The 15826-nt window shown below is 39.6% G+C and overlaps 1 protein-coding gene across 5 annotated transcripts in view; it reads right to left on the reverse strand.

Annotated features, from left to right (window-relative positions):
- The window catches only part of hnrpkl (heterogeneous nuclear ribonucleoprotein K, like), a 33064-nt gene extending 18066 nt beyond the window's left edge, over positions 1-14998 (reverse strand). For 2 of the 5 annotated variants that reach the window (XM_041810957.1, XM_041810953.1), the window contains exons 1-9: positions 14864-14998; positions 12265-12374; positions 10866-10963; positions 10726-10782; positions 9542-9585; positions 5080-5152; positions 2710-2823; positions 431-559; positions 14-321 (exon numbers count right to left, since the gene is read on the reverse strand). In XM_041810957.1, coding sequence (XP_041666891.1) covers positions 14-321; positions 431-559; positions 2710-2823; positions 5080-5152; positions 9542-9585; positions 10726-10782; positions 10866-10963; positions 12265-12325 — 884 coding nt within the window. In that variant the 5' untranslated portion in view covers positions 12326-12374; positions 14864-14998. Of the gene's footprint in view, positions 1-13; positions 322-430; positions 560-2709; positions 2824-5079; positions 5153-9541; positions 9586-10725; positions 10783-10865; positions 10964-12264; positions 12375-12606; positions 12681-13486; positions 13570-14863 lie in introns of those variants that run through there. The other 3 variants (XM_041810955.1, XM_041810954.1, XM_041810956.1) reach the window with 3 other exon arrangements.
- Between the last annotated feature and the right edge of the window lie 828 nt (positions 14999-15826).

The raw sequence follows: 15826 nt of genomic DNA on the forward strand, positions 1-15826 counted from the left end.
GAGCAATCCTCACCCTCCTCTTGGTGGCGGTGGCGGGGGAAGAGGAAGATTACGTGCCCGGCTGCCTCCTCGCCCCCCTCGCCCCAGCGGTGGAGGAGGACCCCGTCGGGGGCTCAAGTCGTCATAGTCCCTTCTGGATGGAGGTAGGGGTCTGCTGCCACGGACAGGGGGCAAGCGCTCGAAGCCTCCACGCACACGGATTGGGAAGCCACCCATGGGTCGTCTGCCTCTCTCCTCGAACAGCATGGTGAAACCACCGTAGTCGTACGTCTCGTCGTAGAAGTTAGGGTCATAGGGCTGGGCCCGACCTTTAATGGGAGCCTGTAGAATAGATCATAGATTTATGCTGCTGACATCTTTGTAATGCTCACAAATGTTTATATCCTGAACATTTGAAGCTTTTGACTTTCTACGGGAGACGTACGCTCACCTCTGACACCAGCTCCAGGATAACTTTGATACATTCAACGACACGTTCTGGTTTTCCTCCCACCAACACGACTCTGTCAGTGGAGTGAGGACAGCACTCCTGGAACAGCTTGATGGTGGTCTGCGTGTTCTAGTGCATCAAAACATGAAAATAGAAGACCTTACATCCTGGGAATTATATTCACTTTTGTTTGCATTACACTGCTGAACCAGTCCAGAACTTCATTAGCTTCCTCATGTCATGTACTTTTCAACAAATTCAAGCAACAAATCATTCTATATTACAACTTACATTTAGTCAGGAACATTCTCATCATACATTTAACAACTTTATGCAAAATTGATCTACCACAGTTTAACTTGGCGGCAAAAGCTCTGCTCTAGAGATGCTCCCTGGGATAGACAAGCAGCATACTTTACCTTTCCAGGGAGTGCTTAGCTACACTGTAAACCTGGATTTTGTTTGTACTTAAACTTTAGCAATCATTACTTATTCTTCTATGTTTTGTCAAAAAACGTTGACATTACTAAATCAGATTAGTTGTTTGTACTATTCTGAAAGATACAATGCAATGATCATGTTAAGCTGAGATGACTTAATATGTGTAGTTCTTTAAGGGAGGGGCTATTTCAAAATTTTCAAAAAACATGGGTGAGACTGTCAGTGCATCTGTTGGCACCAGCAGGCAATGCTTCTATCATGACTTCCACACATGGCAAAGCAAGTGCTTTGCCTCACTGTGTCTCCACCCGACTAGGAAGGGAGTAATCAGCTGATCTGGAGCACCGTCTGGATCTAGGAATGTTTTTAAATGACTCTTTGGGAGACAGGGCTAATGGTGGAAGTCTGTGTTTTCTGAGTGCCTTTCTAGTTTTATATTGTGGCAAGCAGTGACGAGGAATGGCTCACAGATAAGTTAAATAAGTTTGACAAGCTCTTGCACTGGGAGCATGAGCAGCTATTATTTATCCTGAACCACAGATACAGTCACATACAGACAGGGTGGTCTGCAACATTGACCCCCTCACTCATGGTGCCACGTTTGAAAACACACTTCTCACTAAAAACAGGAACTAATAAACTAAACATGCATAATTACAACTTTGCAATGAACATGAACATTATAAAAAAAGTAGAAGAACAAATTCTTACACACAAAGCACTCCCAGAAGTCCCTGCTCCAGGTGACTGCTTCCTGGATCGCCACAATATATTTTTATGTAAGTTAAACTTAGCATTGTTATTTCATACAACTTAGACTTCATTTATGTGAACTAATGATTTTTAGTAAAGACTACTGATATACACTTAATATGCCTACTGCATAAAATTAATGTTCTATTTTAATACAACTTCACCTCTTAAGTATCAGCTTGTGTAAAAACTAAAGTGGTATAAGGCAATCAGTTTACTCTTGCTTATTAGTAATGTCAACTAATTCGGGTTTAGAGTGTAGAAGCCCCCATATGGATGGATGCAATTATGACAATGTGCACTAAAAACAATGAAATAAATCAGAAGCAATTCATTCATAGTAGCATGAATCTAAATATGAGGGTGCAACAAGCCTTAAGCTATAAAGGAGGAGGCTGGGGTGGAGGAGGTGAAGCTTTGCCAGCAGCAGCGTGATGCATCAGCATTAATGCAAGCAGGAATTAGTGAGAAGTACGTCATATTTAAATGGACTGACAGGAAGAGCTGTGATTGGCTGTGGGAGCTGGAAGGCAATGATCTGTGTCAGCTGGCTGTCAGTCGATTGTGGCTAGGGGTGTGACATGAACTAGCGCTAAGCTTCATCATTATTAGCACGAACTAGGGCAGAATGATTCAAAAATATATATAATTGCAAATACTGTTGCTCATATTGTGAATTTCATATCAACTGCTTTATTGAATGGAGGGTTTTGTTTTTATGTCACTCATTTTAATTAAGAAAAAGTACATAAAACACAAAAAAGGACAACTTGTGTGAACGATTTAAAAAAATGACACTTGAATGTTTACAAAATGTGCATTAAAATCTCTGCAGCTGCAAAAAAATGAATGTATTAAACAGGTATTTTGACATAAGTGAAGTTAAAGAAATATTGCAACATCTGGGATTTGTAAATTGCAGCATGCCATATTGCGATTAAATCTCATTTGTGATTAACTGCCCAGCCCTACAAAGACATAATGCACCTTCTACAATCTTAAAATTGTAGTAGGACATTTTTCAACTTAATCTAAATTTCAATTGCTGTTTTTTTATGTGTTTCAGTAACAAGTCCCTACCTTACCTCTCTCAGCTCCTTTATCTTGGCACCTTTTACTCCGATGATGCCCCCTGCCAAGCTCTGATGGATCAGCAGGCGAAGCTCACAGTCAAAATCTATCCCACTGTAATGCTGGTACTAGACAAATATAAAGCAGTAAAAATACTATCAGTACGAATGAAATTTTTTTCCGTTATTGACTAAAAAGAAAGCATTTCTAGAATTAAAGATCTAATATTCCCAAAAGGGGAAAAACATTGGACATCCCCAGATGATGTATAACATGTTAACGTCCTGAAACTTGAGCTTTTGTTTTGAATGTTCTTATGTTCCTCTCATGTAGGACCAAATAAGTTTAAAAGATCAGCCTCGTCTTTGGACAAGAACTAGTTTTCACCAAAATGCAGACCTGGATTGGTTTTAGAGTTTTAAAGCCAGTTGGTCAGGTGTTGAGGGAGAGAAACAATGTCAGTTGTTGAGAGAGATACGTGGGAGTCATTTTGATAGGATTGTTCAGGCCAAGCATCAAAACAATTCCAATGAAAATGTTGAATTTCTTGGAAATTTTACTTTCCAAAATCCACACTACCAAAAATTCCAGAGAAATTACATGAAAATTTCGTGGAAATTCTTGAACATTTTCAAACAGTATCACAGAAAAAGGATCCCAACATTTCTTCAAATATCCCCCGAATGTTCAGATGTTTTTGCTGTTGGCCTCTACGGTGAGGCATTTTGAGCTCATCTGTTGCAGACCTATCGATGGGTCGACCTTGACCACGGGGAAGGAAGTGTACTAACTAGGGGTGCACCAATTGCAATTTTCTGGCCGGTCACCGATCTTTAAAAAGCCTAACCTGATGATTTTAGCCGATACCAGTTTTTTTTAATATCTGACAGCATACACCTTCAATGTTCCAATCTTATTTTATTAAATAACATTGAACAATACCTGTGAAACAATACAAACTTGTTGTTTTAACTGAACATGAGGTAGTTCTCTCTAATATAAATGAAAAGTTTAAAGTATTGCTGTCCAAACTACTAAATTGTATCAGTTCCTTTAGTCTTTCATTTTTCACATTTTAGTAGGTAGAGGTATATGAAATCAAACTTATCCACCGATCTTATTTACAAGGATCGGCCGATTGGCAATCTCCTAAAATTAAGGAAATCGGCGCCGATACCGATTTTGGCCGATCGATCGGTGCACCCGTAGTACCAACCCTCTTTGGGTTTTCCTTAGTTTGTGGGTTGCTGTCTTTAATATTTCTCTCCCTCCACGTTATCCTTACCCTAACCTTTAGGGTTCAGGTACCTAACCCTAACCCTCTTTGGGTTTTCCTTGGTTTGTGGGGTGTGATTTTTAATTTTTACACCCCTTACCCTAACTTTTAGGGTTCAGGTGCCTAACCCTAACCGTCTCTGGGTTTTTCCTTAGTTTGTGGTGTGTTAAATTTGAACTTATCTCCCTCACAAAATGTTTGATTTTTATGCATTAAAAAAAATATGTTGTGAGAAATAGCTACTTTCAATTATCTCTGACTGCAAGTGAAAATGTAAGCCACTTCCTGCCCCATGGTCGAGGTCACCCCACTGTAGAGATCTGCAGCCAGATCCTCTTGAATGTTTCAGTTCAATTTTATCATTAAGCTTAAACATCATGATAAAAATGTAACCCAAATTCCATGTAAATTCCTGAAGATATTCAGGCAAATTTCCCAAATTTTCAAAATGAATTATCCCTCAAATTTCCCCAAAATTCAATGATTTTTTTTTTAAATTTCAAAGAAAACCTCACCCCACCTCAGAATGTATGAAGACATTTCTGTGAAAACACCTAAAAAACTGGAAGCAAATTACCCCCAAATTACAATTCCATTTTCCAGATGTACATGAAAATGCCCAAAGGATTCCAAACAAATTTCTCAAACACCCACAAAAATACTAAAAATATTCAATGCAAAATTCCCCCAAAAGTTCCAATAAAACTCTCCAAAATATACAGAAATGCCTCCCGAGTTTCCATGAAAATACTTAAAAATTTGCAAGCAAACTCCCCAAAATATTCATTAAAATTCCAGAAAATTTCATAGCAAATTCACCCAATATTTCTCGCAAATTACTAAAAATCATTGGCCTTCCCATGCAATTATCTTAAAAGTTCTGAGAGTAGAAAAGATGACTATACTAGGAAAGACAAAATGAACTGTCCTCTTATGTGCATGGGGGGTCTTAGGAGGTTAAGCTTAGCCCTACAGAAGACCATACAACAATCAAACAAAAAAAAAAATCTTTAGTCTGTGTTGCTAATATGCATTATTTCTAGTGTGCTGATTTCCCCTCACATACTGGGTCAGAATAATTGGCTTTTGTACTAAAAATGGGGCTTACCTCTTCTAGAGTTGGGATAATCTTCAGCAGAATCTCTCCAATAGTGTCGATGCTGGCGTTCACACTCAGGATCCTGCCGAATATCATTTTTACCAAAAAGAGTTACAGCATTAGAACCAGAGTATAAAGTGAACCTTAATGTACAACCTGTCTGAAGCAGTCCAGCAAACACTTAGAGATTCTTATGAAGAGAAGAAAAAGTCTGTCGTCTCCCTATGTAAAATTTCCCCAACAATAAACTAACTACAGAAGCAGATGGCATGCATTCAGTCTAATTTCCCAAGTAAGAGTCTTGGGAGGATGGGCAGCCTCAAAACGTCTGAAATTAACGTGAAACAGGACTCGGGGAAGGGGGAGTGACAGAGAAAGAGAGATTTTCTATCACCATCCCACCACCAGCAAGCTGGAGAAAAGGGACGTAACTAAATAAACAAGAGGGCCACCAGCACACCTTTTCATCATGACCCAAGGTTTGGGGAAGAGGGGGAGGGATGGGGAAGGGGAGAGCTTTGGGGCTGAGGTGAGGAGGTGGGCAGAAGAGAAGAGTAACAGAGTAGAGGGGTTGAGCTGGGGAAGGAAATGCGAGTGGTTATTGACTGCTTTGTGGCACAGGACAGGAGCAGGGGTGGAGGGGTTGGGGGAGTGAGACTGGGGGGGAGTTATGACAGGTTTAACAGGCGGCTCTGATCGGATGTGGCCTGAGAGAAATCCAACAGAAGGGATGCAGCACAATTAAATAAAGAGACGACATCAATGAGTGACAGAGTGAGGAGGGGGGCGGAGCTTCAAAACAGGAGCCAGTGCTCTGTCATGGACAGTGATGCTGAAAAACGGAGGGAGGGAGAGGGGGAGGAGGGTGGAGGAGAGGGGCCAGGAGGGCCACAGTGAGAAAAAGATGTCTGCACTTCAAAAGTTTCATGGTTAAATTAAACATCACAGCAGGGAAAAGCAGCATCCAACAGCTGTGATTCTAACCCTTTGATACCAATACTTCATGGTCAGTGGAGCTGTACCCAGTTAGACGAGTCCAGTAACACCAGACAGGCCCTGAGCTGAGTCTAACGTCTGTACTTCTATTTATTTAAGTTGCATCTAACAGGAAGTAAATTCTAAGATTCTCAGAATGAAACTTGAGCGTCTGCTGCATGGAAAATAACAAAAAGCTAAACTACAGAGAGGTCTCCTCTTAAATGAAGAGGTTTTATAATTATGGCCTCTGCATAAGTTAAAAATCAATGATTTTTGACAGGCATTGGTGGATTTAGGTAGTTAGTTGGGTCTGCCAGAACTGAGCTGCTGCAAGTTTGTTGTCTTAAGGAATAGCTCAGTATATTTGAAGTGGAGTTATTTGTCAATGGTAAGCATATTAGCCACAGGAGATGCAAGTCAGCATGGCTCCTCTTAGTACCTTTTCTGATAACTCTTTTAGAAACTCTGGCTAAAAGTAAGCAAAGGAAACATGAAGATGTCACCTGCAGAATGGGATGTGCACCACACTGCATTTTTTGTAAGAACCTTAGAAATAAAAATTCACCGTGCATTCCACTGGTGCAGCCATGCAGCACCTTTATGTTTTCATACAGAAATTTCTGTAATGCTTATCCCATATGCATCGCACCAAACACTGACGTCAGAGGGTAATTCAGAAATTATCAGAGTTCCACAGGTAATACTAGTCCTGTGCATCAAATATACTAAGGAGACATGAATCTAATGAAAACTGAATTTTGAACATTTGTTGCTAACCCAGAGGCATTCCCATTGTCACCAGTTAACACGGTCACTCCTTAAACTGTAACACCGGTCTTTGACATAAATCAGACGATAGACCCTGCTTTCATTGTCAATTTAATGCTGTGTTCACACCAGATGCAAGTAGATATTATTTTTTCAAACAATTTTTTTTCTTTTGTCATTTCCAGCTCTAATCATGACGTAGCAAATCTTTGGTCACTGTCATGATTTTACGTGTTTTTAACCCTTTAAATGCTAGTTTGTTCAATTGTCAATTCAACAGAATGAGATACTTTCCATATTAAAAATGCTAAGTGAATTTCTTTGTAATTATTATTAAACATGGTCATAAGTCATCATTTACCAACAACATCAAGTTTGGTGCATTTTTATTTTTTGTGCAGTGTCCAGAAATCGGTGGAAATTATGCAAAAGATGGACACCTAGGAAACATTTTGACCCCTACTTTATATGGTTATATTTAGAATTTGTTTTTTAAACTGACTGATTAATTTTTTTGTAATCACCTCCAGTTCTTATCATGACATCATTTGAAATACCTTATACTCTAAACTTTTGACTTCCTGTTTGGAGATTTCTGAACAATGGGTATTGATGCTGTTTGGCAGCACCGGCACTGAACATAGACCTGCAGTGTATCCCCAACAAAGCACGTTGGAATGGTGCTGCAGAGATGCAATTTCTCATATCTAACATGCAAAACCCAAGTTTATATTCATATCAACACCCACAGATATTTCTTATTACATTTCCTTATGCCTTTATTTCACAGAACTTTAAAAAAATCCCACTGTAAGTGTGTCTTTTAAGTGCCCTACAGATACACGCTTTGCCCAAAAGAGATAATGGCGCCATCTAGTGGTTAGTAGTAAAAATTGCATCACAGATAATGGCGGTAACAGTGATACAGAGTATTGCAAATTTGCAATCAAAATAAGCAGTTATAATGGGTTTAAATAGGCAAGTTTTGTCCCTAAGGGATATATAAGTGAGTATTTTTCCTATGCACAATACCAAACAGGTCAATGTAGCAAAAATACACATCTTTGTGCAGTTTCATGCCAAATGAATCAACGGAGGACAAACTGGTTCAAGAATTCCAAAACAGAATGCAAAGAATGTGTCTAGGTATACCAAAGGGTTAATTACATGAAAAATGTCACAAATCGCGGTAGTAGACATGAATTTGCCTCAGACAGCATGAATGCTGTGAATGTGCGGCACGAATTGTGCAAATTGAGAGAGTAATTTGTGCAAACGAGGTGTATTCGTGCCCCGTTCAATGTGCCGTTTACTTCATTCACTTATTTACAAAAGACTAAAAATCTTAAGTCAATCGAATCACTTGCAACATGATGGCCAATCAGCATGGAGATCCTACAGTGGCATATTTAACATACGTCTCTGGAGAATCTCCAAAGGACCAGCCTGGGGGTGGGTTGGGGGGTCTGGAAAATGGAGGAGAAACTTGTCCTTGGGTTAGCCGAAATAGCGCAGAAGCCGCCATCATGCATACTGAACTGTGTGTGCCTCTGAAGGATCTGGTGGACCCAGGCATGGCGGCTTCTCTGTCAGTTTTGGGCTTTACATGGCAGATACAAAGCAGCAAACCTCTCAATGTAGTCAAACTCAGGCAGGTTTGTTTACAACTGACTCAAATGCCAGACGTGGGAGAAGGAAGCCCTCCCCTGTAACGGCCTTTGGGTACTTGCGATGCAGGAGTGGAGCGAGTTATTCGCATGAATTTAAAATATTCAAGCAAGTAAACCCTCTATATTCTAGAATTGTCGATTGTTCGAGTTGGGTGTGAACACAACATACGTCAGCAGTTGTGTGCTGATAGTTACTCTGGGTGACTGTGCATACATGTATGAAGTGAATCTGACCATATCGACTGTTCCTAATGTAGACTACATTACTCTAGTTCAGCACAGTAAGCAGATAAATCAGACATGCTTCCTCTTACCTCGGTTTGTAGAATCTACAGTGAGTCTTAAAACTTTTCTAAAAACAGGGCTGGCTGAGTACCTCAAGTCTGTAAACACTGCCGACACTATGAGCTAGCACTGATAATGCTAACAGTGCAGCTAACGAGCCACACCTCCTCCTGCAGCATCTGTCACTGATAAGGCACAAAGATGGAATGATTTGCAGTGGGTCTGTGGTTGGCAACACACTCAGGATGTTAAAAGTTACATTTAAAAATGTTGATTCTTGTAAATGTTTGAATTGATTCAGAATCGCAGGAATTCATATATGCAATTCTGACTTTTTTTCTACTAGTTTCTCCTGTGGCCAATATACCTTCTATTCATAAGTATCTCAAAATAAACTGTCACTACCTAATCTTGACTCCAAGTCATGTACCTACTACAAGTCCAATGTACAGCACTTGAAGTACACCCAGAATTAACTGTCTAAGGTTCATATTCTGTCGGGTACAGCCCCTGAGCTCAGTGATGTCCTACATGCATAATAAACTATAATGACAAAAATCCAACTGAATGGAGATGCTTTAAATGGACATAAAAATCAAGGGGAACAGTAGACGTCTGCAACAGGTGGAGGAGGGGGTTGTCTGGGGGAGGAGTGGGAGTTTACTATCATGTATGTATAAAAATGTTAAAATGAAACAGAAGGCAGGTTATCAAAGACATGAGTTTCACTGTTCTAATCAGGCAGTGAGGCAATAACTGGTGGGACATACCGCTCTGGGCCACTGCTGTCTGGGACTGATACACTCGCATTGAACTGCATGGGCCGAGGTGGAGGAGGTGGTGGTTGTGGTGGTGGTTGTGGTGGAGGAGGTTGGCATTGGGCGGGGGCATTCAATCACAAGATGTCAAGTTAGGCGCCCGTTTAAGGAGGGGCACGGTTTATGGGCGGGGCCAACCGGGAGTGTCAGGTGGGCGGCGGGGCGGGCGGGCGTTCAGGGGCGGGCGGAGGTTGGGCAAGTCGATCCAGTACATGGGCAACGGAGGAAGGTGGCCAAAAATAAAAACATAAAAAAAGTACAGGAGAGGGGAAGGGGGGAGAAGGAATACATTTTTAATTGAATACACGCTAAACTTTGACCCACATGTGAAATGAGAGAAGTGTGGTGAGAGAAGAGGAACAGGAAGTGTGACCTGGACAAAGATTAGTATAAAAACAGTTAGGAGAACGACTCATAAAGAGATTAACTCCACTCTGATTTACTGTGAAGTAGGACCTGTGGTTATCAAGGTAATTTCAGGGTTAACTCTGGGATTTCACTACTATGACGTAGATCGCCAAGCTGCCGGTGATGATAACAGATCAGTTTGGACAAAGGAATGCACACTGAAAACCAGACTCCTGATCCCAGAGGGAGGGGGGGGGAAAGGACTGGCAGGACACTCTGACTCCTATGTATGATTTATTTTGAAGGATGCTCATTGTACTTTACTATTAGCATCCTTTAAGAGAGGCTGAGCAAGCACCAGACTTAGGAGTTGAGTATGAATGATGTTAAAGTACCAAAAATTAAAGCTTTAAATTACAATTTTATAATCACTTTAATTGGCTCCAGACCATTCTGGAAAACTAAATACATATACTTTTCCCCTGTTGCCACCTCAAAGTCAAATGAAACTGAGACTGGGTCTGGAATCAGGCTGAATCAAAGTCCAACACTTATATCTACCAGATTCTGACCACATGAAATATGTATTTTATTTACATAGAAAAGGGGCATGTCAATTCTTAATGTCACATGATAAAAAGCAAGAAAATATGGCGCATTTAAGTAGAGAGGGGTTTGAGATAAATGGAAATAAGGTTTCAGTCTCTCTGGGTAAATTGTGCAATGGCCGACTAACTTTTCTCCTCAGTTGCAGAAATGGCGGCAGTGATTTTTCTCCGTTTACTCACGTCTGTGCGTAGAGCTTTTATGTTTTTTCCACCTTTTCCAATAACAGCACCAGCATTCTGTGGGACAAAGAGGACTCTCCTTAGAAATAATTTCCATGAGTTGACAACCAATTTGCTCAATTTTTGAGATGAGGGTTTACTTTGCTCTGAAGCAGCACACGCAGCTCCACCATCTCATCTGTGTTGCGAGAGCGTTTGAAGGCATGTTCTTCGTCCATGTCCTCAGCTGGGCGTTTACCTGAAGGGACGAGAAAGAAAACACAGATCGGATCTGAGTCGAGAAACAATTCTCTGCACAGATTTCAACGGTTACAATTCCTGTAACTCCTGTCTGAAACAACTCCCAACTTTGACATCTCCTATGCGGGACATAATTTATACCATGAACAAAATATCAAAAATATAATGACAGACTTAACTGAAGAAGTTTTTGCAAAAGAATGCAACAACTTCCATCCTTTGCATCTCTAGTAGGGCTCAACAATTTGAGAAAATAATCCAATTGTAATTATTTTTTCAAATATTGCAATTGCCGTTTGATATCCTAATATTATGCATTTTCAACCAGCCTAAGCAATAAATCAGTCTATACTTTAACCAGAATAATATTAAATAGATACAACTAGGGCTGAATGATTTTTTGTATCGGTCCCCTGACTTCTACTTTTAAATAACCGTTTCTCTCAGTTGCTTGGAGTGTTCTTCTGTCTTCATGGTGTAATGGTAACCAAGAATACTGATTGATTATACTAATTGTTTTTTGACAATAAAACCAATACTGACTGTCAAAAAAGCCAAATACTATTGGCCGTGACAGATCTATAAAATAAATAAGGTAAATAATCTAAGGGGTGAAAACTTTTTATAGGCACTGTAATACCAATTTATGTACTGTACTTTATTTATTTTAAGATTAAGCCATCAACACTTTTTTACTCTCGACTCATAGAAAATGAACAAATCTAAAAATAATTTTCAAAAGGAATAATTTACATAACTTTTAGATCATTGAGATCTCGTCTGCACATTGTTTTGGCCTGACATCAATCTATTTAAAACAAAATCATCATTTATAACCATGACCACTAAAGGGTTAAGCAGAGAGACAAAAATATAAAAACATGGAGGTTGCTGTTTCACTTCATCGGCCAAATGCATCCTGGAATTTTCCCAGCACCACCATGTACTCTTCCTGGATTAAAACACGGGCAGATCTGCTAAGGGGCCCACTGAACAGCAGTATCTTGGACAGGAGAGTCCCTCAACCATCTGACATGTCCACATGCCATGTAGACACAGCCAGAAATGTTCAGTTTTTTTTTCCTTTGTGTCTTCCCTTGAGTGAAATGATAAGCACGTTTACTGTATGTCCACACCATTTTGACCCAGCTAGAACACTGCACAGCTCAGTTCATTTTAGACTTAATGCATGATTCTTTTGATTTACACTAAAGATAGATAGATAGATAGATAGATAGATAGATAGTATTAATGTCCAAGGCCTATATTTATGAATGTTTTTAAATAAAGTGGAGTTACCATTAGTGTCAGCGCTGCTGAAAGTGATGTCTTTGTCCTGCGTTTCGATCTTCACCTCCATTGTTTTGCACCTGCAGGGAAATGCAAACAGGCTCCTCTCCCTGGATCTTCTAAAAGAGGAGGAGGAGGGGGGCATTACACAATCAGCCTGTTTTCATAAAATACAGGCAAATATGCAGCTTGTTTGGAGAAAGACTGCACCAAACTATTGTCTCTAGTAACAATTATCTTGCATTTTGATGAAATGCTTTGCATCTAGTGTGTAAGAAAATAGTAAAATGTCTTTTAAAGTATAGATTTGTTAAATTAACACTCTCAACAACAAAAACACAACCAAATTACATCAGTAGATGCTAATAAATGACTTCTTTTCACTCTGTCCCTCCATTCAGGGTTCTCTGAAGCAGTGGTTCTCAACCTTGGTGTCAGGACCCCATTTGGGGTCACGAGACACTGATAGGGGGTCACCAGATGCCTGAAAGAAACTAAGAATATTTTTTAAATTACACTGTTGCCATTTCAAACCAATTTTGCTCAATTTTAACCTGTTTTTATCACTTTTTCCCACCAATATTTGCCAATTTTAATACATTTTTGCCACTTAAAACTCATTTTTCGATTTCAAACCCTTTCCAACACTTTTTTTCTGCCTGTTTTTGCCACATTTAAACCAAGTCTTGCCACTTTACACCTATTGTTGCCTCTGTTGACCCATTATTGCCTCTATTAACCACTTTTTACCAAATTTTACGCTCGTTTCAACCACATTTCACTATTTGATTTGCTCATATTTACCAGTTTAACCCATTTCTGCCCATTTTTCTGTCTTACTTAAACCTTTTTGCCATTTTATATAAATTTTTCATCCCATTTCACCAAATCTTTCATCCATTTTTACCAATTAAAGTCAGTTCCACCACTTTTATTTCCCCTTACCACTATCTATGCCCATTTTTGCCACTTTAACCAATTTTGCCACTTTTTGCTTATTTTTTGCCAATTTTATCACATTTTTGCCACTTCTAACCAATGTCTGCTACTTTTAAAATCCAACTTCACCACTTTTTCCACAATTTTTTGCCACTATTAATCCATTTTATTTCTGTTTTTAACAAAAAAAGATTTGAACCCATTTTTAAGAAGACTATCTACCACACAAATTAATAAAAAATATACTTGCTTCTTTGGTAAGAGTGGTTATTTTTCAGGTTAAAGCTCTCACCTTTATCCCCCCTTGTGGGCAGCCTCGTCTAGCCAAGATTCTAGATTGTGCATGGCTGTTCAACCACCTTCAGGTACAGTGGGGGTCCCTGGCCTCCTGCACCTTTATTTTTTGAGTCCTGGGCTGAAAGGTTGAGAACCCCTGCTTTACATAATTGAATTCAAGACTTTTCAAGACCTTTTTAAAAGACCTGAGCTGAAAAAAATTAATGCAATTTTTGTGCAACAAACTGTCAGATATAAAAATTATCTGGTTAAAATTAATGAAATGTCAACTGATACAATCAATCCCTCTTTTCTGTAAATATACAGCATTTATCGTGACATATGCAACAAGCATATACTCAAAAAGAATGATTAAAATACAACACATTTAGGTACAAAACAAAGATTTGATAAAGACACATCTAAGTCAAAGTGCTTTCTAAAATTTAGGACCACTTGCTGGTAAAAACAGACCTTTGAAGGATCTGCAGGAACCATGTCTATGTCATTTCAGCTGTAATAGTAATAGCTGAATAATTAGGCCTTATGCAAACCAAGCTTACAAAACAAGGCATGCATGCAGCAGCATAAACGAAGTCTGCATAGTTCAGTAGGAATTTTAGTTTGACTAAAACTTCAAATACAGTCTCAAGGGTCCTCTTAGTGTAACTAGCCTGCAGGAGCTTTACTGTATGCATGCATCCACCCACACGCACCGCCCACTAATACCAGTTGCACACTGCAAAAACAGATTTGGACTTCTGCAAGCATCGCCACTATGCTGAGGCTTTTACAATTCAAAGGAACAAACAGGAAAATAAAGAATGAGCTGCAAGCTTTTTAACTACTGCTGTTGTTCTTTTATGAGCAGTCACATCTACTCTCATGCATTTATAAAATACGCAACAAATAAGCCTTTATAAAGGGGAGATGCAGCTATTACGCATTTTAAATTCTTAATATCAAGCCAAGTTCATTCTTATTTACCCCATATGTGTTCCAAAACATATACCTGGGGGTGTAGAAAGGAAACTGCGCAATACCCCCTCATTAAAGGGGAAACGTGTCTGTCTCCTGACCTGGCCGCCTGCTCCAAACACAAATTAGCTAGCTTGAGTTGTCATTACTCCGCTAAGCTAACAGCTCTGCTAACCTAGCCACTTTCACTGTCTCTGCCTGTTTTATGAGGCGTGTCTAGCAGCTACACCGTACACGTTGCGACTGTACAACACTCATATGCGAGAAATAACATGAAAACGGCAGATAAATTCATCTATTCCCACACTGTCAGCTGTGAAATACAACTATACGAACCGTTACGAGCGAGCGGGCTCAATGACAAAACGTTTTTAAACCATGCTAATGCAAGAAAAACAGTTTTTGGAAAACAAACCTGCAGCGAACCCGCGTTTACTGCGGCCGTCCACGGTTTCCTCGCCCAGAAACGTGTGCAGGGTGTCAGCATGGAAGGAAGACAGCGAGGCTGAGCACGATTCGTCGACAACTCAGACTTTGTGTGTTTCTTATAGTCATTTAGTCAGCACACGCGGGTGGAGCTGAAAGGCGATACGTTACCTGGAAGCAAGCAGGCCGCGCGGAAGTATTTATCAAACGCTCTCAATAGACTTTAAGTGTTATATTCCCCAAGTTCAGACTGACAGGTATGTATGTTTTTAACGGCAGCTAACCCGCCCCCACGCTGGCTTGTCAAGATTTTTCTTGACCTGACTGCAGGTAAATTTATTTGTTAAGTTCCTTCTGAAGGTGAAAACTTAAAATATTGTTGCAAATCAGATTGATGGTACATGTAATCAAAAAGAAGTCAAACCAAACAGCCTACTTTTTCGGCATTATGTGTGTATACTACAGTTTATGCTAGCTTCACGTGTACTTTGAAGTAAATCTGAACCTTTAAAGTGCTTCTAGCCTGTTACTAGACTTGTTGGATAGTCCTGACATTGTCTTGGTTAGTTTTCAAACTTAGACATGTTGTTGGTAAGTTGTTAAACTTCGAAATTTAATAGATTAGCTGATGACTACCTAATTTAAGTGAATCTACCCATATGCTCAGTGCAGGTGCATCTAAAATACTTTTATGTTTTAAACTTGAAGATTACAGTGTACAGCTCATGAAAATAAAAAAATCACTACCTTCAAAGTGTTGAAATATTGTGGAAAAGTCTTCTGTTAAGGTTTCCCGAGCCTTCATTCACACTCTGTGTAAATATAATGAATTAAAGATCACATATTTTAACCCTTTAAGACAAGTTTATATTGGTCTCAGAGATCTCCAAAACATGCCTGTGAAGCTTGTTGCCGAAAAAACACTCTAGTATAGGAATTTTGCATGTCTAAA

Source organism: Cheilinus undulatus, linkage group 17, assembly GCF_018320785.1.
Source record: "Cheilinus undulatus linkage group 17, ASM1832078v1, whole genome shotgun sequence".
NCBI classification, from domain to species: Eukaryota; Metazoa; Chordata; class Actinopteri; order Labriformes; family Labridae; genus Cheilinus; species Cheilinus undulatus.